Consider the following 23,425-nt stretch of genomic DNA (forward strand, 5'->3'; position numbering starts at 1 on the left):
AAAATTCAATACAAACCATCTCATAGAAACCTCCTCAGAAGCATACATACAGACTACGCAGAGGTGCCCTGAAGATAGTGACTCAGAATCCATACTGATTTGGTCTATAAGTAAAACTCGGAAGGAAGGAGAAGAGATGAATAGACATCTTTCACAAACACTTCCTCCTTACCCTAAGGACTTCTTCCCCCACATTCTTATGGCTCTCATAAGATTCTGAACTTTTGAACTGGGATTTTGAACTGGGAGCTTAATCCACATCCATTACCTTAAAGAATATTCATATGTGAAATTTTTTCCCCAAAATATGGTTGGAAATTATTTGACATGAAGAAGAGGAAGAGGAGGATGAGATGACAGTATAGTCTCAAATGCTTGCTAGATACCAGATACTATGGTAAGTATTCTGTATACATTATTCACCAAGAGTCACTACTCAAATGCCATGTTATTCTTCAAGAAGTTTCACTAACCACTTCATCTAAAACTGCCCTCATATGCATTCTCTTAATGCCCTGCTTCAGTATTTTTATAGCATTTAGCACTATCATGTATTATTTTAGGTTCGTCTACTTGTGCATGCTCTGACTTCTATAACTAAAACAGAAGTTATATGTTTCTTGTTTACTGCAGCGCCTCCAGCATCCAGAAAGGTACTTGGTACACAACAAGCACTCATGAACGCAAGATTTCATGGATCTGCTCCAGAGTCCCCTGAGATACAAGTAACAGAGGGAACTGAGGCCAAGGGAGATTAAGAAATTTGCCAGAGACAACCCAGCTAGGAAGTAACATTAACATCTGACCACAGAACCTACACTCTTCTTTTCTATGCTGTTGCTGCTGCTGCTAAGTTGCTTCAGTCATGTCCGACTCTGTGTGACCCCATAGACGGCAGCCCACCAGGCTCCGCCGTCCCTGGGATTCTCCAGGCAAGAACACTGGAGTGGGTTGCCATTTCCTTCTCCACTGCATGAAAGTGAAAAGTGGAAGTAAAGTCGCTCAGTTGTGTCTGACTCTTAGCGACCCCATGGACTGTAGCCTACCAGGCTCCTCCATCCATGGGATTTTCCAGGCAAGAGTACTGGAGTGGGTTGCCATTGCCTTCTCCTCTATGCTATACCACCTAATTACAAAAGTTCTTCCCAATATCCCATTCTCAAAACTTTTCTTATCAAAATGATTTGTACACATCTGAATTGTGGTGAAAATGAAAGTCACTCAGTCATGTCTGACTCTTTGAGACCCCATGGACTATATAGTCCATGGGATTCTCTAGGCCAGAATACTGGAGTAGGTAGCCTTTCCCATCTCCAGGGGATCTTCTGAACCCAGGGACCAAACCCAGGTCTCCCACATTGCAAGCGGATTCTTTACCAACTGAGCTATCAGGGAAGCCCTGAGTTGTCGTAAAGGTTATTAAAAAAAAAATACTGATCACATCATGAAGTCTAAGCAGTTCAGTGAGAAGATTCTACTGCATGGCAGTATTAGCAGGGTGACCTCTGTCCCATGACTAGGGGAGAATAAAAATCTAGGGAATGAGGTCATCTGGATAAGAATATAGCGATGTCTTATTAAGAAATAACTTTAGTGAACACTGAAAATGTTACCAGACAGAAATCTGGAGTCTGTTTGAGAGGACACTCTATGGAATCCATGAATACTATATAATCTCTGTTATTCTTCTTAGTCTGAGATTATAAGCTCTTAGAAGACAGAGGCTGTCTCTTACTTGTTCTCCTGCACAGAGTAACGTATGGTACCCTAAGCATGAGGATGGCTACCCATCAAAACAATCTATTTCACATGTAGAAAAATTCTGGCCTTGCTCTTGTTTTATCCTGGTGTACCATTCACTGGGCAAGGGTCATTCATGAAGGATCTAGGAGTCCTAACAGTGTTCAAAGAATGTGTGGGAAGGGTGGGGGGAGAGATGTCTATAGGCCTCACCCCCTTGACACTGCTTATATAAATGAACATTTTTCCAGATGTGGCTCTAACAGAAATCCAGCATAAGGATAATCCTTATTTTTAAAGAAGCTTGCCATAGTTTTACATGACATCACTCTTTAGGAGGCTGGATACTTTAAATAGATAGGATTTGGGGTAGGGATAGAGGGAAGAAGCAGTTAAGACACAATATTGTTATTTTTTCAGATTAATCAGCTATGATAAAAAGCAACACCCCTCTAGGAGAAACACACAGTTGGGAGAATGGCACAAAAGAAATGGCAACTGCCATAGCTTGCCAGTTCTGTTTCTACCACTCATACACAGTATTTAGAGCAGTGGCAAAGGATTTAAAAGTTACTCACTGATAAAAACAAAATACTTATGGGTTAAATGAGTGTTCTCAAATTAGCACAGATTGTTAGAAAGGAATCAACCATAAGTATACAGACTAGGACTTTTATTCTTCTCTCCAAAAATTGGCAGGTAGCATTCTGTGGCACATAATCAGCATCTGCTAAACGACTGACTCAATGATGGACACTGAACAAATCAAACAGGAACTCTGTCAAGGGGATATAGCCCTAATCCACTTACTGCCTAAGGATCTAGCAGTAGTTACACTACTAACAACAGGAACAGATATGTCAGGTTTCTTCTAATTACTTCTTGATCCCAAAAGATTTTGAGTTATGTCATCCTCATTGACATAAAGGGAGAATATGGTCAAAGAAGGGAAAAAGTGCAGTGTAATGAGCCATGCTGAATGGAACAAAGCTGATGAGAGGGCATTAGGCTATGAAAGAGGAAGAGTTCTCATGCAATACTAGTATGCCCCGGCAGAGCCTTCTTTTAAGATTCTGGGTACATCGTAATCACAGTATTAAGCACAGGCAGTGGGTATGTAAAAATCAAATTTTATCACTAAGCTTCTTTTTCCCACTTCACAGATGGAGGAACTAAGACATCACAAAGAAAACAACTTTCCCAAGGAAATATGATGACAAGAATTCTACCCATTTCATAATTCCTCCCAAAACTATCAGGCAGGGTTCAGTTAAAGACCCAGATGATAGTTCTATGTGGCAAGCTAAATACATCTAGGTGTTTCAAACATAAGGTAAGTACAGATTTCGATTCACCAGCTCTGACTATAATGCAGCTAAGAACTTGAGTGCGGAACTCCAATTTGTAAAGAACAATGACGAATGCACAAGACCCCCACAATTCAGCCGGTCTCTTCTCCCCAACGGCCCTCTTGCAAAAGTAGCACATGCAGGCAGGACCTGACTGCCACAGGACTTGCTACTGGTAGTCTTCACCCGAGGTCTGGGTATTAAGTACTGACCTAAAATTCCTGTGCCAGGAAGTTCCTTGAGATCACAGATAGGCAAGGATCGTTTTTTTGCATCTGGATCCCAAGCTCAGTCACACTCTGAAGGGAAGAACTCCAGACCTGTCATTTTTTTCCACCTACTGTCTTTGGAATATGATCCAACGATAACTGAATGCGTTTCTAAAATACACTCTGTGCCCATTAAATTTTCTAGAGAAACTTCCTCAGCCTCTTTTAAAGTTTCTCTTGGTTGGAATGTGGAATGCTCTAAATATAGATTTCTGGTACCTTTCCAAAATTTGATCATTTAAAGCCCTCCCTCCCCACTCATGAAAAATATATCCTTTCAGCATCATTTGACCGAAGTATAAAGCAACCTGGTTGGCCTCCATGCATCCGATGGCATCTTCCAAGAGTGAAAACTCCACGCAGACATAGCCATAGTCGTAACCTGGGGACAGCATTTAAATACAGACGGGAGTGGTGTTAGTGCCTTGAAAACACAAAAGACACACTTTAAATCCCCTGTTTCCGAACCCCTTAAACACAAGCCCTCCCAATGGCCCCTCCCTCCCAAGCAGAAAAAAGTACTGCTTCCCCAAACAGAAAAAAAGTACTGAAGGAAAGTCTGGATGTTTCTGGATTTAGAGAGTCATTCCAAAATGGCCTTTTCTATTAACCAAGAAGATCCTCTGCCCTCTTTAGCACTGATGATCTGGTGAGGGTATCCCAGAATTGGGTAATCCCACAGAAAGCTCAAAGGGGGACCTGAAACATTGTAACCACAGGCTAAGTCTTCTGGAAAAACAAAGTCAACAAGAATAGGAAAGTATCTGGATAAAAAAAAATGTATCCCAAAACAGGAAGGAGAAGCAATTATTCAAAAGCTATGCTAATAGTCACCACTTTTCAAGCAGAAACCACCTTCAAAGACAGAAGTGCTGACAGACTGAGGCAACTATTCTGTTTGGATACCACAGGAAGCTTCTGGTTGGCAGGGGACAGACCATATCAGGTCTTCTTTTTTTTTTTCCTTGTTTCAACTCAAGTCATAAACCAGCTAAAATCTTTATGAAAGGAAGAAGGTGTAAAAGCATAAATAAGTACAAATAGTTGGGTCCAAAATTGTGCTTATGCACAAAGCTGGGGTAGGCTGGGGAGAGACAGGAATTGTTAGCAATCAATACATGTTAAAGAATTAAACATACCATCAGACTACAAAAGACTCTTCACCTTTTTGCTGAGAACTGTCATCGTCGACACTCATGACCCATGAAATGGGAAGTCATGGGATTTACAAATTGATACACTCTAATACTAACCCATCCTATAATTTCCTTGATACTGCCACCATATGACTACAATACACCTGTTAATGCAATGCTCCTCAAATGGCTTCCATGCTTCCTCCACTGCCTCACAGGATAAAGAAGCTCATCTTTAGGAGTGACACTGTGCAGATGGAACAGGAATAAAAAGATGTGATCTGTTCAGATGAGAAATAAAACTCAGGGAAAGAGAAACCACATGAAACCTAGGTCAATTCTGAGCACAAAGTATATATAATAATAGGAAACTGATATCACTGGATCAAGGTAATAACCCCCCCCAAAAAAGCCAATAAAACTAGGGCAATAGAAAATAGAACTTAAAAACAGACCAAATTTGGTGAAATGGGTTGGATTCCTTGTCACAAGAAATGAATAGCCTGAAATGTTTTATTATGATAGCAGAGTTGTGACTTTACATTTGTTAAATACTTCAAGTTCATTACAAAATGTTACAATGGTGCAATTTGAGTCTCGCTTTGCATTTTGGGAAATAACCAGGAAGAAAAGAAAGCTACTAGAAATCTCAGCACCACCATCAGTGGACAGAGACTTTCTACCTGATTTTACAGCTTTGAACAACACAAACTAGAATTCCTAAAATCTCTATTTAAACTTACCACAACAAAATCAGTTTTCTCTGATTAGTAACTATTTGAAGAAATGAAACTACTTTAAAAAGATACAGTATATGCATTTGTCTTTATCCTATCACAATAGCAGAAATTGTTTTGTTATGTAATTCCTTTCAAGTGGACTTTCTTGATTAAATTCAGTGACCATCTCACACATAAAACATTCTGCTTTTTATAAAGGGCTCTGAATATTCTTGGGAAACACTGCAGAATAGTAGAAGCAACAAAGGTGCGTTTTCTCACGAAGTATCTACTGTAAACATTCAAATGCATGTCCACAATCAGAAAAGGGGCAGCCGTAGAACAAGCATTCTCTCAAGTGTGTTTATTACCTCAACAGAACATTATCAAAAGAGCATCCAGGTGTGTGGAAAGCAAACCCTCTTCATAGCTACCAAAATGAAAAACACAGAGAACTGACACCAAATTGGCAAAGTCCTGAGTTTCCTTTCTGTTCTTAAAGAAGTAACTATTGTGGCCCAGAGGAGCACACAGAATCCGTGTCTAGAAAAAGAATGGACTCATGACAAAAGTCACAGCTCGCTCAAGGACAGACTCTGATAATTACATCACTGGGAGGAAAAGATAGCCTAGAGGAGACATAAGGGACATCTAATAGCGCCTCTATACAGTCCTGAGATACTACATGTTGACAATGTACTGTAGATATAGTATTAAATTCGGAAGTCCAACACTCAAAATTCTTCTGCCTGAAGCTTTGGCTGTTAGACAAAAACAGAAATTTAGTTTAGGGAATTCCCTGGTGGTCCAGTGGTTAAGATTCAGCATTCTTACTGCTGGGATCTGGGTTCAATCTCAGGTCAGAAAACCAAGATTCTGTAAGCCGTGTAGTACAGCCAAAAAAAGAAAGAAAAAAAAAAAATTTAATACTTATAATTTTAAAAATAAACAAATAAAAATTTAAAAGTACCCAATCTTGATCCAAGTCATTTTGTGTGTCCAAGACTCATAGTTGTACTATGAGGATTTTCATAAACTGCCAAAACCTGTGATGATACCAAGTAATATACACACAGCCCTTGTTGGTACAAAGCTGTATTCTAAACATTTTACATATATAGTTAATTCTCACAGGACTATCATATAAGGTAAAGATTATTAACTTCATTTTACCCATCATGGGGAAGCAGTCAAAGAAAGAATAAGGAATTTGTTCAAAATCATCTCAATGGTAAGCAGAAATACAAGGTTTCAAACTCTGGCAGTCCAGATTCAAACAAGTGCTATTAACCACTGCACTGTATTAAGTTAACCTGATTTCTAAACTCTACAGAGCCCAATCACAGAAAAGACCCCAGAAGTCTGAGCACAAATAAGACTATGCCTATGGTTACGAAATACTAAACTTTGAGCACATTAGATATTCTGAAATGTCTACAGTAGAACCATTATTGCAAGTGGGCCCGAGTGTGCAAGTTATAAGGCATTCACTCTCTTGAATTGAATATATTGGCTATCAAAATTCTTTTGAAAAGACAAAAAACCCAAAAGTCCTGTTGTGAATGATGGTTATAAAATTTACAATGTAAGATACTTGATTTACTATGTTGAAATACAGTATTTTAAAAACTTAAAAAAATGAAACCAATTATATATTATAAACTGTGTACAGAAAAAAGGACTGGAATTAAATACAATGAAGTTGCATCTAACTCAGAGGTTAGAGACCAAAGTCAGCATAGGAGATGAAAACCATGCTCTGTCGATATACTCAAACACCTGAAGGGGAAGAACAACATACCATCTCTCAATATAGATTAAGTCCAGCACTGACAGTTTTTCCTCCAGCGTCGCAACAGATCACTTTTCTTTTGGCTGCCACCAGATGAAGAGGTTGGCTTGCATGTAAGGGCCATAATGTATGAAAAGCATATCACTTTAAATGACAGAAACACAGCCAGTACAGTGAATGCTCACACTCAGAGGAAACTGGAGAGACCACCTGAAGCCACAGCCGGGTCACACCCCCATCTCTCATGCTCGCTCCATGAGAGGGAAGATGGGGTCCATGTGGGGCAAGGGAGATGGGTTGACCAAGCACAAATTTGAAAATAATGTAATGTGACACAACTGTACATGAAAATGATTGCAGTGGTTGTATTGTTATATTGAGATAATTGGGATTTTTTTTTCTTTAGTTCACAAATGTAATTTTACAATTCACAGAAAAAGTTCTAGTAGACAAATATGATGCTCTACTTGGAGACCTAACTGTTCTGAAGACCACCAACCAACCTTACCTTCAGAATTGCTAGGAACCATCTGGAATCACCAAGATGGTAAACTCAAGTGTTAACAATCCCACAGACAGATTCTCACTTAGAAAGAGTAATAAAGTCTCTTTTATCACCTTTTTCTTCCACCGTCACATGCTGGGAAGAAATCTGGTGAGCTGATGGGTCTTTTTGGCTTATTCAGATGACTATTAAAAAGCGTATCTTACTCCATTTTCTAACCTAAATGTATAGATTTCTCATAGAAATATGAATGCTTCTTAGACTTTTTTTTTTAACACTGAGACAGATGAGAACAAACCAAGGGAAAGAAATCTATAAAGGTAACATTAAATTTTCAGTTCTTTCCGTCTTCATTAACTATGTGATTGCTTGCTAACCCCAAAAGTATCTGTGATAAAAGCTAACAGGTGCTTAGAGGAAAGCGAGATACAGGAAACAAAGCCCTGATAAGTAATATCCAAACCCAGAATTAATCCTTTAGTCTCTGCCCCTAGAAAAGCTGACTCGGTGATGCTAACAAACATGGCTCTTCACCATTCAAGACAACTGTTAGTCTAAACCAAGCCCAACCTTCATAACACTTATACATCAAGATTTTGATTTAGGCAAATGAGATAAGCACCCTTATATTCAAAGTGATCTAGAAAAACCCAACTAAACATAAACAAGTCCAGCTGAATTGCCCATTAGGAGAGTACTGGCTGACGAGGAAACAGCCCAGAATGTACATACCAACTATGAAATGTAAAAAAGAATCAAGATTGTAAAGAATATAGGCAGAGGGGAAAAGAAATTTTTAAAATGTTATCTGGTATCTTTGAGGAAAAAGAAAACACATGGATTTCCCCCTGTAAACAAGGAGTATTATTTCTGTGGAAATGAAGCATTATGAATATAAAAAGCAACATGAAAAATCTTAATAGAAATTCAAGAGGGCTTAGTACTATCGGTCTTACTTTCCTAATTCCACTTCACTGGGAATACAATGTTTAGAAGAAAAGTAGAACATTATCAGGTTAGAGACGTTACTAAGTCAAACAAAACTGATCCAAATGTCTGAACTCCCATCAAAGGAAGTAATGCGACAGGGAAGGCTTATGTGAAAGTCTCCAACAGGTACTTTGCTCTGTTAAAATCTCAAATTTATTTGAGTGTGTACCTGTAGCTTTCATTAGGAAAATATCTAATTTATATGTCAAACTATGATCTGGGAAGAATGAAACTGGCCCACGTGATATCCATCACTTTGACATCTTAAAGCCCTTTAAATTCTCTCCCCTTCAACCATGCATATAAGGATTGTTGGTTCAAAATAAAACACATGAAACGAGGAAGATATGCCCTGATGATTACTTGCTAAATTTTTGAAAACTGCATATCGTTCAGTATTTTATCTAGCTTTCCATCTACACCAACTGGTTATTTTTGATATATAGATATATAGTTGTATTTTTTTTGGTTTGTATTTTCAAGCAGTTTTCAAAATCCAAAATCAATCTTAGGGTCACTTCATCCTGATGATGGTTCTGTGGGCCCAGCTTGACAGTTGTCAGAAAATTATCACCTTTATTCAACTCATGTCAATTCTACTGACATTAACAATACTATGTGAGTACAGAGGAGGGGTGTGCCCTGGCCCTCAGAGAGCTGAGTCTAATGGAGGAGTTATGACAAGTAGATAAGCATAGATCATCTCAAAATGCTACCTAAGTCAAAAAAGGGAGTATCTATTCTTTTTTTTTTTAAACTATAATTGACAAACAACATTATATTACTTTTAGGATATAACATGATGATCTGATGTATGCATAAACTGCAAAAAGATTTCAGTAAGTTTAGTCAACATCCATCAACATACATAGTTAAACAATTTTTTTTCTTGTGATGGGAACTTTAAAAATCAACTCTTATATTGTAATTAGCCTCCAATTAAAATAAATTAATTAAAAAAATCAACTCTTAGAGCAACCTTCAAATACACAATAAGGTACAGTTAACTATAGTCACAACCCTGTATGTTAGATCCACAGGACTTTCTTTTTATCTGGCAATAACTACTCTTCATAGAGCCAATGATCTAGTCCAAATTTTGTTCACTTGAAAACAAAAAAACCTACAGAGTAACCATTAGGAATAGGAATAAGATCTGCTCATGCCACTACCACCGCCCCCCACGCCAAGCTTAGGACACTCTAACCTGCCCCGGCTCCAAGCTAAGGACACTCTAACCTGGCAGGAAAGACAGTGCAGGAACGGCAGAAGGATCACCCAAGACAGAAGCAGCATCAATGCTGAAGCAAACTGCCCGTGCAGAGATGATCCCAGAGAGGTCCCAGACTAAATGGGGAGGGTCTTTTCATTTCTGTTCCTCCAACACTAGCATAATACCTGGCAGGTGATGGCACTCGTCAATGCCACATCACTTGTAATGAGTATCATCCCTGAAGCAACACACAAGAAAGTAATTTCTACAGTTCTGTACATAAGCAGGAAATAGCTAATTCACCATTCGCTCTCAGGCAGGACATTTTTCTCTGAGCCTGGGTTATCTCACAGGCCAGGTACCAATGACAGTTAATTCTTTTCTAGAGTGGTTTCGAGGGTCCATGAGATAACGCATGTTAGTACTCCTGTGCTTCTATTACAAGGCACTATTAGGAACTTACCTGGTAGCTCAACTGGTAAAGAATCCGCCTGCAATGCAGGAGACCACGGTTTAATCCCTGGGTTGGGAAGATCCCCTAGAGAAGGGATAAGCTACCCACTCCAGTTTTCTTGGGCTTCCCTGGTGGCTCAGACAGTAACAAATCCGCCTGCAATGAGTGAGACCTGGGTTCGATCCCTGGTTGGGAAGATGCCCTGTAGAAGGAACGGCTACCCACTCCAGTATTCTGGCCTGGAGAATTCCATGGACAGAGGAGCCTGGCAGTCCATGGGGTCGCAAACAGTAAGGCACGACTGAGCAACTCTCACTACTCACTATTAGGGACTCAAGATGAGACAGTTGTCCCTGTTGGTGCTCAGTCACTAAGCTGTGTCCAGCTCTTTGCAACTCCATGGACTGCAGCATGCCAGGCTTCTCTGTCCTTCTCTATCTCCCAAAGTTTGCTCAAATTCATGTCCACTGAGTTGGTGATGTTATCTAACCATCTCATCCTCTGCCACCCTCTTCTCCTTTTGCCTTCAATCTTTCCCAGCATCAGGGTCTTTTCCAATGAGTTGGCTCTTGTCATCAGGTGGCCAAAATATTGAAGCTTAAGCAACAGTCCTTCCAATGAATATTCAGGGTTGATTTCAGTTGCCTCTGTGTTGCTGCTAAAATTTTAAACGGATAAATTTCCTCACTGATTTCCAGCGTATACTAAAAACATATCTGATTTTCCCACAGGTACAAAGGTATTTTTATTTTGACTGGGAAGGAAAAATATGGCCCCCACTGCCTTGGTCCTAGTACAAAAAGGACAATTCACCAATGTCCCAAGGGGCTCTGGGAACATTCCAGAAAGATAATGTCTTCTTAGCTGGAAGCTGTTCAGGATGACAGCACACCACACTAGCCCAGCCACTCACCTATTCCAAAAGTGAACTAGTATCAGAGAAGAGTTACTAGACAACTGGCATGCTGTGAGACTCATGCTCACCAGAACACGAGCCTAGGTCAGCTCTGACCTATAATAGAGAACTAATGCCCAACTAAAGGCAACAGGTACCAGCCAGAGGTAGCTGTAGAATTTCCATCTGTGGTATCATAGAAAGATATTGGTCTTTGTTCCAGTTTCCTGACACAGAGCTCCTAAAACTCTGGGAATTTCCTGAGTGTAAGAGTGATGAGTCTTTTGTTTTAATTAGATGACTCTTGGTGGGCTCCTAGAGAGCTTCAGGATGGCACCTGGTCAACAGAAAACCAAGACTTCATTAGAAGCACGGAACTTTCAACCTCATTCCCTAACTTCCAGGGAATGGAAAAGGAAGTGGCAATTGGGTCAATCACCAATGGCCAATGAGTTAATCAATAATGTCTACATAATGGAACTGCCTAAGAACCTCTAAATCATAAGATTTGGAAAGCTTCCATTGGTGAATGCATCTACATTATAGGAGGGTGGTACACCCTGACTTCATGAGACAGAGGCTCTTACTCTTGGAACCCTTCCAGACCTAAGTACCTATCTACCTCTTCACCTGGTCCTTTATAATAAACTGATTATTTCCTTGAGTCCTGTGAGCCATTCTAGCCAATTATCAAACCTGAAGAGGGTGTCGGATTATGGGAACCTCCAACAGAAGTATGGGTAACCTGTGATTGGTATCTGAAGTAAAGGCACAGTTGTGGGACTGAGCCCTTAAACCTGGAGTCTGATGCCAACTCTAGGTAGTTAGTGTTGGAACTGGATTGAATTATAGTCACCCACTTAGTGCCAGAACTGATTGATGTTAGGGCTTCCCTGGTAGCTCAGTTGGTAAAGAATCCATCTGCAATGCAAAAGACCCTGGTTCGATTCCTGGGTCAGGAAGATCCGCTGGAGAAGCAATAGTTTACCCACGCCAGTCTTCTTGAGTTTCCCGTGTGGCTCAGATGGTAAAGAATCTGCCTGCAATGCAGCAGGCCTGGGTTTGATCCCTGGGTTGGGAAGATCTCTTGGAGAAGGGAAAGGTTACCCACTCCAGTACTCTGGCCTAGAGAATTCCATGGGCTGTATAGTCCATGGGGTCGCAAAGAAGCGAACACAACTGAACATCTTTCACATAGGAGGAGGAAATAAAATCTCTCATCATCTCTCTGCCTGCATGACACAGAGGCATATACTGCTTTCTGCTGACATCATTTCAGAACATGTTAAGACGTCCATTTCTCAATTTACATGAGGTTTGTCACCCTGCTCCCCTATGTCAAGTTCAACTGCAAACACCACTGTAATCAGCTAACTTACCGGCAGCACTTGTCCTCCATGCAGCCATTGTAAAATACAGGACTACTCTTAGTTAAGGTTTACCAAAGCTTTTCATCAGATTTGCTTGTACACTGTCAAACATAGTCATTGTCTGATAAACTAGGTGAGCACGTTCTAGGACTTGATATTGATCCGAACGATAAAATGAAAAATTTTAATTTTCTAACAAATATAAAATTTTAAGTACTTACACAAACCGAACAGAAAACTTGACTCCCTCAACATAACACCACTGCATAGTTTTAGAAACTAAAGTTAAGTTTGTCAGAATTTCTGACAAAAATTTCTTGAAAGGATCTACTCATCCAGTATATTACTTCCAGAGTTAGCACTAATACTTTCAGGTTGAAGAAACACATCACAAACTGAACTAATACTTTCAGGTTGAAGAAACACATCACAAATATTATTTAACCTCCAATTCACACATAACCTCACACATTGCTGCCAGGAATTTTTGTAGCTTGGAGTGTGAGATAAGATAACAGGACTAATATTTTTTTCTTTGATTTGGAGAAAAGCAATTGCAAGAAATAATGTGACATAAATTCAATTGCAAGGTTACTAGGAAAAACCCAATGAAGCTTAAGCTTCACTCATTAAGCAATGCTTTTCCTACCCTGTCACCATCACTCAGGTACATCTGATTCAGTTTTTAAAATGTTATCTAAACAAGGTCCTAAAGGTCCTACTGAATAGCACAGGGGACTAAATTCAATATCCTATGATAAACCATAATGGAAAAGAATATTAAAAAAAAAATGGCTATATGTGTACAACTGAGTCACTTTGCTGGAAAGCAGATTGGTACAACATTGTAAATCAACTATTACTTCAATTAAAATAAATTTTTTAAAAATGAGGGCAGGAGGAGAAGGTGGCAACAGAGGATGAGATGGTTGGATGGCACCAATGACTCAACGGACATGAGTTTGCGCAAACTCCAGGAGGTAGTGAAAGACAGGGAAGCCTGCTGTGCTGCAGTCCATGGGGAGGCAAAGAGTGGAACACGACTTCGAGACTGAACAACAACAAAGTACTCCAGATCATTTTACAACTCCCTGAAGGCAAAGCAGCCCTTTCTTAGTAAGAAGAAATAATAGAGACACGTCCCCCGTAACGAAATTGAAACAACCAAGACCTTTAAGGTCTCCAAAGGTCTCCTGTACAGAAAACAGCTCCTCTCTGGGAATTTACAAATTCTTACAACACAACTACATTTTTAGAGGTTGAAAATATTCTTTTTTAAAAAACATGCATTGGAATGGAGGTATAACCAGCCTTCCACAAAACACAAAAAACAGTCAGGTCTATTTGTACATATTTTTCTCTACTTCTTGTCTGACCATTTCCTATAATACTCATGAAAAGTTGATTAATTTCATTTCTCTGACACTCAGAGGACATCAGTTTATTTGATCTCTCTGACCAATCATTATCTTCAAGCATTCACCCAGCTGAATAAGGATGTTCTCTTACATAACCACAGTAGTACCAACTTCAGTGAATTTAACAATGATTCACCACTGCTACAATCAATATATAAAACTGTTCCAGCATGCCCCTCAATTCACTCATGCTTCCATCTTACAGTCAACTCCTCCCCCAATACTTTGGCACCACTATTTTCTATTCTCGTCATTTTTCTTTTTCCAGAGAGTCACATAAATAGGATCATACAGTATGGAGTTTTTTAAAAAATTATGATCAAATACACAAAACATAAAGTGTACAATTCAGTGACATTAAGTACATTCACCATGTTATGCAACCACCACCACTATCTAGTTCCAGAAGAACATTTTCATCACCCCCAAAAGGAAATCCCATATCCATTAAGCAGTCACTCCCCATTTCCCTCTTCTCCAGCCCCTGACAACCACCAAACTACCCAATCCACTTTTTGTCTCTATGGATAGGGCTATTCTGGATATTTCACGTAAATGGAATCAGACAATACTGTGGTCTTTTGTGCCTCACTTCTTTCATTGAGTATGAAGTTTTCAAGGTTCATCCAGGTTGTAGCATGTATCAGTACTTTGTTTCTTTTTACTGCAGTATATAGCCTTTTGAGCCCAGTTTCTTTCACTTAACATAATGTCTCTGAGATCCACCCATCTTGTTACCTGCATGCAATACTTCCATGCATAGTACCATCATTTTTGCTGCTGAGTAGTATTTCACCATTGTATGTATATACCAGAGTTTGTTTGCCCAGTCACCAAAAGACATTTCATTCTTGATACTTTCCCCAAAAATGTAATCATATAAGTGAAGGTATTTTACAATTAATAGGGCTACTATTATATCTGCACTTGGCAATAGAAAAATTCAAATGTACACAACAGGTATAGGTTCATTATGCATTATCTGAAATTCCAAAATCTAAATATCCCCTAAGTGTCAAGTTTTTCAGTAAATTTTCAGTGAAGTCATTTGGAGATACATCTTGACCTATACTATAGTCTCTTTATCGTCTTTTTTAAGTCTTCTTAGTGAGAATATTCATTTCACTGCAGAAGTATTATATCTTATACACATTCCACTGGGGGATATAATTCACATATAAGCTATTGGACCACATTTACCTTTCTATAATCAGAAAAATTCATAAATTCATCTGACCCCACAGATTTTAGATAAAAGTTGTGGCCCTGTACTTACACAGTCCTAAATGAGACAAAAATTAAGCTGATAATTACTCGAGTCAGTGAAGAGGCATTAAGCTTTTCTCTGTTACAGACTAGCTCCCCAATACATCAACTACAAGGAGGAACATTACCCCACAACCCCCCTCGTATGAACAACATTCAACCTACATGGTCTTTGCAGGTTATCCTAACCTAAAAACTTGATGGCTGTTTATAAAAGACAACATTTCTGCTGAAATTCAGACATAATCTTTGAACAGGTACATGTTAAAGTTCTCAGAACATCTGACTGTCTCAAGATATGTTCTTCAACACTCAGGAAGAGTGCACTGCTGTAAAACCTAAAGTAACCTGTAATGCCATGGGGTCTCCTCACTTGAAAGGAGACCACAGGGGCTCTCCAAATACATTATTCCATATACACCACATTATTCATTCCATGCATACTGGGAACCCATCTGGGCTAGGCAGAGAGTCAAGAACTGGGGAAACAGGAGGGAACAAGCCAAACAAGGCTCCTACTGTCATGAAGCTAACTCTCCAATGAGAGGAATAAAACACACAAAACCACTGAGAAAAATATCTAAGCGATAAACCCTATGATGACAACGATACAATATAAAATGACTGAGAAACGATTTTAGATTGGATGGTGACTCAAGGCCTCTGAGAGTTGAAACTGAAGCCAAGAACTAAACCCCCAAAGAAAGTGAGAATCAGAGAGAAGAGCAGTGCAAAGGCTGTGACAAAGCAATAAGTCCATATGGTCAAGGATGAGAGAAGGCTCAGGATGGCTAGATCATGGTTAAGAAAGGTAGAGAGTGTATGTGATGAGGTCAGACAAAAAGCCAAGGGCAGGCTCATGCAGGACTGTGTTAAGTCAGAACAAGAAGTTGGGAGTTTCTTCCAATTGAGATGGAAGAGTGTTAAAGGGTTTTAGGGAGAGGAATAACATGACATGACTGATAATTGCAAAAGCTCATTCTACTTGCCATACAGTGGTATGATACAGACAATATGGGACTGGTAATCCAATCCTTTCAATTCTTTCATTTTAAAAAGTATATATACGTGTGTGTGAGCTTATATAAATATGGTGTGTGTGTGTGTGTGTGCACACGCACACACACACGTGCGTGCGTGCACTTATACAAATATGGTGGCATCTGTGGTAGCTCAGACCAAGTTAAGAATCTGTCTGTAATACAGGAGACATGTGTTTGATCCCTGGGTCAGGAAGATCCTCTGGAGAAGGGAATGGCTACCTACTCCAGTACTCTTGCCTGGAGAATTCCATGAACAGAGGAGCCTGGCAGGCTACAGTCTATGAGGTCGCAGAGTCAGACATGACTGAGCAACTAACACTTTCAACATTTTCATATATGCATATATATTTTTAATACACTATCACTTCATGTATTAAAATGCCAAGAAAAGGCAGAATTTCCTGAAAACTGATTTTTTTTAAACTACTGTCCTGAATGATTTCACATGTGTATCAATGTCTCTGGTCTTCCAATTATGATTTTAATAGCTGCCAGAGCCAGAAAATTTAAGGACTTCCTCTGTGAACCCTACAGATCAATGTAGGTTTTACTCTGCTAATAAATCTGACAATACACGTAGAAAGCCAATGAGTACCAAAGAAATGAAGAATTAAAGTTGCCGTTATTTAAATACCAAGAAACATCTTTTTCCTAAACACCAATATTTAATGAAAGCACAGTTCATGAAATAAGAGCAAAGCTGAAGTTATTGCCCTGTGAGTCAAAAAGCAGCTGCAGCCTATAAATTCTATTTTTAATTTCCAAAGTTAACAGTAAATCAGAAAAGTCTGTATGCGACACATGCCCCTCATCCCAAAAAGAGTGGTGTTTGAGAACATACCTACTCTTAGTCATGTTTCCACAAATTTAGAGCTGACATGTTTCAAACAAAGAAATAATTAGCTTTCTGAGAAATAATGCTCCTGAGTTCACTGTCAAGTTACAGAAAAACAATTTCTGTACTTAACACAAACACTAGATTACTTCAAGCACCAAAATTTTTGTGGACAGTTTTATTCTGTAAAACCAATCAGAAGAAGTTATCTAGTTAATGCAAAAATGTTATTCCATGGTGAACTGTTTAAAGGTAAACTATATACTCAAAAATATGGCTTGCTCTTACTTGAAGAGTTCTTTAACATGAATTACTGAAATCCTAAGACTGTGAAAAGACTAATGCTCTACTTTCTTTAATTTAAAATAGATCACTTTAAAATTACCTTTATTTGTTTCATATTGGGTAGTCCTAAAAGTACTGGTCCAATACCTTGAGTGCTTGGCATTTCACTTTTGACAATTTTTTCTATAATAAGATTTGAAGAAACTGACCAAATTGGGTACTCTAAGATACTAGGAGGATATTCTGAAAATCTAATCTGCAGTTTAGACCACAGAACAGAGGTCAAAAAGAAAGGTCTTCTGGATCTATTCATGGATTTCAACAAAATAGCTGGTGCAGGACTCTGTCCTCAGGAAAGACTAAAATCTCAAGAAACCACTCATTTGTACAATTTCTCTGGCAAGTTGAAAATTCCATGCTGAAGCAACGAAACGTAAAGTTTTACATATAGTAAGGTAATTAAAATCTTACCGGGCTCAAACAGAAACATTCCACCACCATGAAGAACATCAGCAGCAAGTTTAATGACTTAATTGCATAAAATATATTTGGGGACAAATTCTACGACGCTCACTTTGTATCTCATAGGCACTCAGAAGTACTGGAACATAGATCCTCATCACCCGTGAGTGGACAAACATCCACAAAGAACTACAGCTAAGGGTATAGCTGGCTGTTGTTTGAAGGCATCAACAGGAGGCTTCTGGAAATCTTAATTATGGCTTCTTAAAAAAAATTTTGAGGAGCACAAGATGCACAGATCTGACAGACTCTTCCTAACCCAAGGCTGCATGCAAGTCATGAAACTCACCTGTGTTATACTCCTTTAACTGCAAGTCCTTCACAGGCATGCCATCAGGAGTCCAAAAGGCGTTAAGAATCTGTAAGAATATGGTATGCATACTAATGACACACATCATAATCAAATACTGAACTTTATATTTCCCCTAGTGGTTTTTATTCTACAAACTTTAAAGCTATGATTACTTTACAAAGGCCAAATTAAGCCAAGTACACTCCAGGTATTCCAAAACTATTCAATGAGTAGAACATAATTACTCAAAAATTCTCACATACAAAAAAAAAGGCAGAAGAGCATAACCTCAAGAGCTCAAGCTCTGAAATGAGACTGCCAGTATTCCAAGTCTCTCCTCCTCATGTGGTGTGCAACCTTTCGGCACCCAGAGTCTCATTTTCTAAACGTAAGATCATGCGATGAGCTCCTTCCTATCCAGGGCCATGGTCCCTGAACTCCCTCAGCCTGGTCAGTTCTTTTCCCCATTTTCAAATGGACTGTTCTCTCACTTGCATTCAGGCCTGGGCTCAAATGTCACTTCCTCAGTGATGTCTTCCCTACCTGTCCAACCTAACACCACCTGTACCCAAGTGATGCTCTAAACCGTTACTTTAGTTTTCTTCACAGCATACATCACTGCTTGAATTTTTTTTTTTTTCTGCTTATTCTTTTTACTATCCATGGAAGCAGTGACTTTATAATGTTCACTACTGTTTCACTCAGTGCCTAGAACACTGCCTGGCATACAAAGGTGCTTCATTTTTGAATGAATGAATAAAGAGTACCTGCTTCATAGGATGTTGTGATAAATAAATGAACTAATGCTTTTAAGTACCACACAATGCCTAACACAGAGTAAAGCTCTGTTTGCTCTGGTGGTTGTATATTCTGACCAAATTCTTCCTTAAGGTCATCCATAATTTAGTTACCAAGTTCTTTAACACTGAGGAGTTAGGCAGTTCCCAGTTTTTACCACTATAAATAAACTGCATCTTTATGTAAGCACTCCAACCCTCCTCCCTCCCACTTGGATTATCCCTTCAAGGATGATTATCAGGTCTGAGAACAGCAATCACTTGTTATATATATATATATATATATATGTATGTATGTATTACAAACCTCACCTCAGTGAGTACTCAGTAACTGGTGAAATACGAATGATCTCTATGGATTATACTAAAGCTACTTTCCTGGTTTAGCTACTGCTCTATAGGCGGGGGAAGGCTGGGTGAACAATAACCAAGACTTCCCTGAGTATTTCTTTGCACCTTCGTGTGAATCTACAATTTCTCAAAATAAAGTCTTTAAAATTTCTTAATTGACCAAAAAGAAAAGGAAAAGGAAAGAGAAAAAAGAACATGAGCCTTACCTCTTCCTTTGTGGCATTTTCAGGCACCCCATTTAATCGAATAAGCTTGCTTGGTTTCTCCTCACTTGTGCCAGTCCTATAATCTTGATCCTTGAATCCGAAGCAAAAAAACTTATTTCAGAAAAAAATACATGTTAATGTGCAAAATGAAACAACCTGAAATACAGGTACTCGGGATAAAAAAAATCAAAATGACTTGCGCCATATGAAGATATAAAAAGTTATAACTGTCTCTTTTTCTGAGTTCCAAAATTTGATTTTTTTTTTTTAAAGTGGGATCTTACTTCCCCAACCAAGGACTGAACCTGGTCCCTGGCAGTGAAAAGGCAGTCTTAAGCACTAAACCACCATGGAATTCCCCCCAAATTTTATTTCAAATCATTAGAATATAAGTGTTCTAAGATCCATGCTCATTGCAGGAATTTTGAAATAGTAAAGCAGAAAATGAAGAGAAACAACATTGAAAGGGACTTTTACAAACAGGAAAAAAAAAAATCAACTAGATTCTCAAAACTAGAATTTTCTTTTCCTGAATGAGAAAACAGCACATAAATAAAACCAGATGTCATTTATCAAAGATGTCATCTATAAACAATCTCCAGAACAAAATCAAAAGGTGTCATCTGACGATGTAACTTAACAGTACAAAATCAGAGAAATCTGCATTTTCCATATGCACAAAAGTCTCAGCTCTGATTCTCCTCCATTTCAAGCTATAAAAGGGTTTAACCTTTGGGAAAAAAGTCTCCTACAACTACCTGACCACACCTACTGTTCAAGCATAATTACAAATAGTGTCCTCTTTTACTCTTGAAAGTGTCCTGACTTGAACAATAAATTATATGGCCATCCAGTTCTAACATTCTCAAAATCCATTTTTTAACCAAATATCTAACCAGCCTGTCTTAGAATTACTATCCAAAATAACAGAAACTGCAATAGAGATGGGTAACACCTATTTTTAAAGGTAATATTTTCAATGTCCAACTGCAAACATAATTCTAAGATTATATGTATGTTAGATTATATATTAGACATATAGAAAATCAACATTCAAGTCAATTAAGTTAGCTTCAATACTTGCAACATTAACATTGCCTCCTCCTAACTAGGTATTTTCTATCTCTTATCCTAGGTATTCTCTAAATGATTTTAAGTAAGAAAATGAACCCCAAACAGCCACGAGGCCTGACTATGTAAGAGATGAGAGAACCAACTCCCAAAGACAAATACTTTCAAACTAAATTATCCCAAGGCATTTAAATCAGCACCATCAACAAGATAATGAAGAGACACACATCAAAAGTATGATCTGAACTGAGGGCCCTTTCTCTAGAGATGTACACTCCACTCGTGACTACAAATCTTGCTTTTTAATGGCTGTATAAAGTAAGACCCAGGACTAACGGACTCTATACTTCATCCTTCAGAAAAGTCTTATGAAGAAGCAAAACTCAACAAAGCAATCCAGGGCTTCCCTAGTGGCTCAGTGGTAAAGAATCCACCTGCCAATGCAGTAGACATAGGTTCAATCCCTGATCTGGGAAGATCCCAGATGCCACCGAGCAACTAATCCATGCGTGCAACTGCTGAGTCTGTGCTCTAGAGCCCAGCAACCCCAAGAATAGCCCACCGCTCTCCTCAACTAGAAAAAAGCCCGCACAGCAACAAACACCCAGTACAACCAATAAATAAGTAAATAAATAAGATCTTAAAAGGCAAAACAGTAGTCCACTCTATTAACATACCTGAAGGTCCCGTTGGGCATCTTGGGAAGTTTTGCCCTCGGGAAAAGACTTGCTCTGGCCATAGCCAAATATCTGGCTTCCGGGCAGTCTGTGATCCACATCACAGTACTCCATGCTTCTGTAATCAGTGTCCTGACGGCCAAGGAAGTCCAGCCCACCTTCTTCTTTAAACATACCAGCATTCGAACTCGGTTGTTCACCTCCAGAATGCTGTGACTTGTCCTGGTCTTGAAGAGGACTTTGGCTGTTCTGAAAGTCTGGTGGAGATGCATGGTCAAAAGCTACACCTTGTTTTTCTCCTTCTCCTGTTTCTGAATGCTCAAATTCTCCCTTTTGAATGCCAAAAGCAGGTCTTTCCGTTGTATGGTCATGTGCAGATTCTTCTCTCTTGTTCACATTCAGACCAGAATGTTCTCTGTTTTGTGTGGAGGGCTGAACGTAATCCAAAATATCTGGATCCGCAGAGGGCATCTCCCTATCTTTAAATTCCATACAAGGTCCCCCCTCTCTGCCCCTAAAATCCTGATCAGTCCTGGATCGGTGTCTACCTCTGAAATCTGCATGTGGTGTATTTCTGTCCCTAAAGTCTAGATCACTAGTACCTGAACCTCGGCCTCTAAAGTCCACTTGGGTTCCGTCTTTGTCCCTGAAGTCCAACTCAGATACATCTCTATTCCTAAAATCAGAACGGGACTGATCTCTGGCCCTGAAATCCAAATCTGGTAAATCCCTTCCCCTAAAATCTGCATGGGCTCCATCCCGCCCTCTAAAATCTAAGTCGTAAGTACCCCGGCCCCTGAAGTCAGGAGGAGGAGCATCCCTACCTCTAAAGTCACCAGTATGAGCCTCCCTGTCTCTGTAGTTCATGTGAGATGTCTCCCTGCCTCTGTAGTCCAGAGAAGTACCGTCTCCACCCCGATAGTCCACAGGTGGTCCTTCTCTATCCCGAAGGTCCCCAGAGTGGATGTCCCTACCTCTGAAGTCCAGCTGTGATGAATCTCTGCTCTGGAAATCAGAAGATGAAAAATCTCCCCCCCTGAAATCATGTCCATGGCCCTCCCCTCCTCGATAGTCACCATGCTGTCCGTCTCTAGCTCCATAGCTGAAAGAATGCTCCTCTACATTTGCAAAGGGAGGCCCCGAATGCCCCTGGAAATCAAAGGGAAGTGAATCTCTGCCAGGAAAGTTGCCAGAGTGTCTCTCTTGAGCATGACTCTTAAGGGGAGGAGGAGGATAATCCCTGTTCCACCCGGGAGCAAACCTTTCTTCTTGGCTCCCACTGTAGAAACAAAGACAGTGTTATTCATATTGTCCAGAGAGTTTGAAATCTACACACCAGCATATTCTTCTCTAATCACAGCACATTCTTCTGTAAACATTTTTTTTTTTTTTGGCAGAGTTCTGTAACAAGGTCCTAGATCTGCAGAAAACAGCAATGTTTTGCTATTTTAAGACGAAGTGGCGGAGTAAACTTTTAAGTTCCCATTTCAGAACACGAGGAAAGTCAACACAAGGTTTTCAACATGACTGCTGCAGAAAAAGCTTTCACCCAGTCCTGCAACAGGGAAAATCCGCAACACCAGATAAGCTAGCAATGGTGACACTCTACAAAAATTTCCATTTCCTACAGCCAGGGAACTTAGAATTCCAAGATCAACATGATGATTCCTATACATCAGAAAAATCAACGCGCTGTAAATTTTATACAGTAGGTTTCAGGATGTGTCTTTCTCATTGGTGCAAACAAGAGTAACATTCCAAAATATCTGATTGACAGCTACAGAGTGGACACCACCCAATCAGAACGGATGCAGGCCCCAAATGAAGAAAACACTGGCTGTAAGCCACTAGTTGGAGTACACTAGTGTTCACCAGCTGAGCATCACCCCTGGCTGCATCTAAACCTCAGTTCCATAGTGGCTCCACCTAGAATCGCTCTCATCTGGGTCCTATTATTATAACTACTCAAGGGTATCTCAGAAGGCAGCATGAATCATGCCACACAGCATGTGTAAGTTGACCAAACCAAGCAACAGCATCTAGGAGCTTAATGCTGAAAGGGACCTAGAGAGAGCATTAGGCTTTCATGCTTTATCCCCAGGTCCCAAATGAAGAAGCTGATTTTTTAGATTCTAATGCCTCATCTAATTTTTCATGGCAACACAATATATTTTAAAACATTGTATTAAATTCACATTCTCAGTTTACAGAACTCAAGACATAAATGAGA

General features: G+C 39.4%; 1 protein-coding gene across 6 annotated transcripts in view; it reads right to left on the minus strand.

Moving 5' to 3' along the window:
• Positions 1-23,425, minus strand: part of RBM6 (RNA binding motif protein 6) — an 81,133-nt gene that overhangs the window by 42,822 nt on the left and 14,886 nt on the right. For 2 of the 6 annotated variants that reach the window (XM_081525419.1, XM_081525420.1), the window contains exons 3-6: positions 21,196-22,474; positions 19,448-19,537; positions 18,091-18,160; positions 3,667-3,740 (exon numbers count right to left, since the gene is read on the minus strand). In XM_081525419.1, the coding sequence (XP_081381545.1) occupies positions 3,667-3,740; positions 18,091-18,160; positions 19,448-19,537; positions 21,196-22,474 (1,513 nt within the window). Of the gene's footprint in view, positions 1-3,666; positions 3,741-18,090; positions 18,161-19,447; positions 19,538-21,195; positions 22,751-23,425 lie in introns of those variants that run through there. The other 4 variants (XM_081525421.1, XM_081525422.1, XM_081525423.1 and 1 more) reach the window with 4 other exon arrangements.

Source organism: Giraffa tippelskirchi, chromosome 9, assembly GCF_054371585.1.
Source record: "Giraffa tippelskirchi isolate mGirTip1 chromosome 9, T2T-mGirTip1v1.2.pri, whole genome shotgun sequence".
Taxonomy (NCBI): domain Eukaryota; kingdom Metazoa; phylum Chordata; class Mammalia; order Artiodactyla; family Giraffidae; genus Giraffa; species Giraffa tippelskirchi.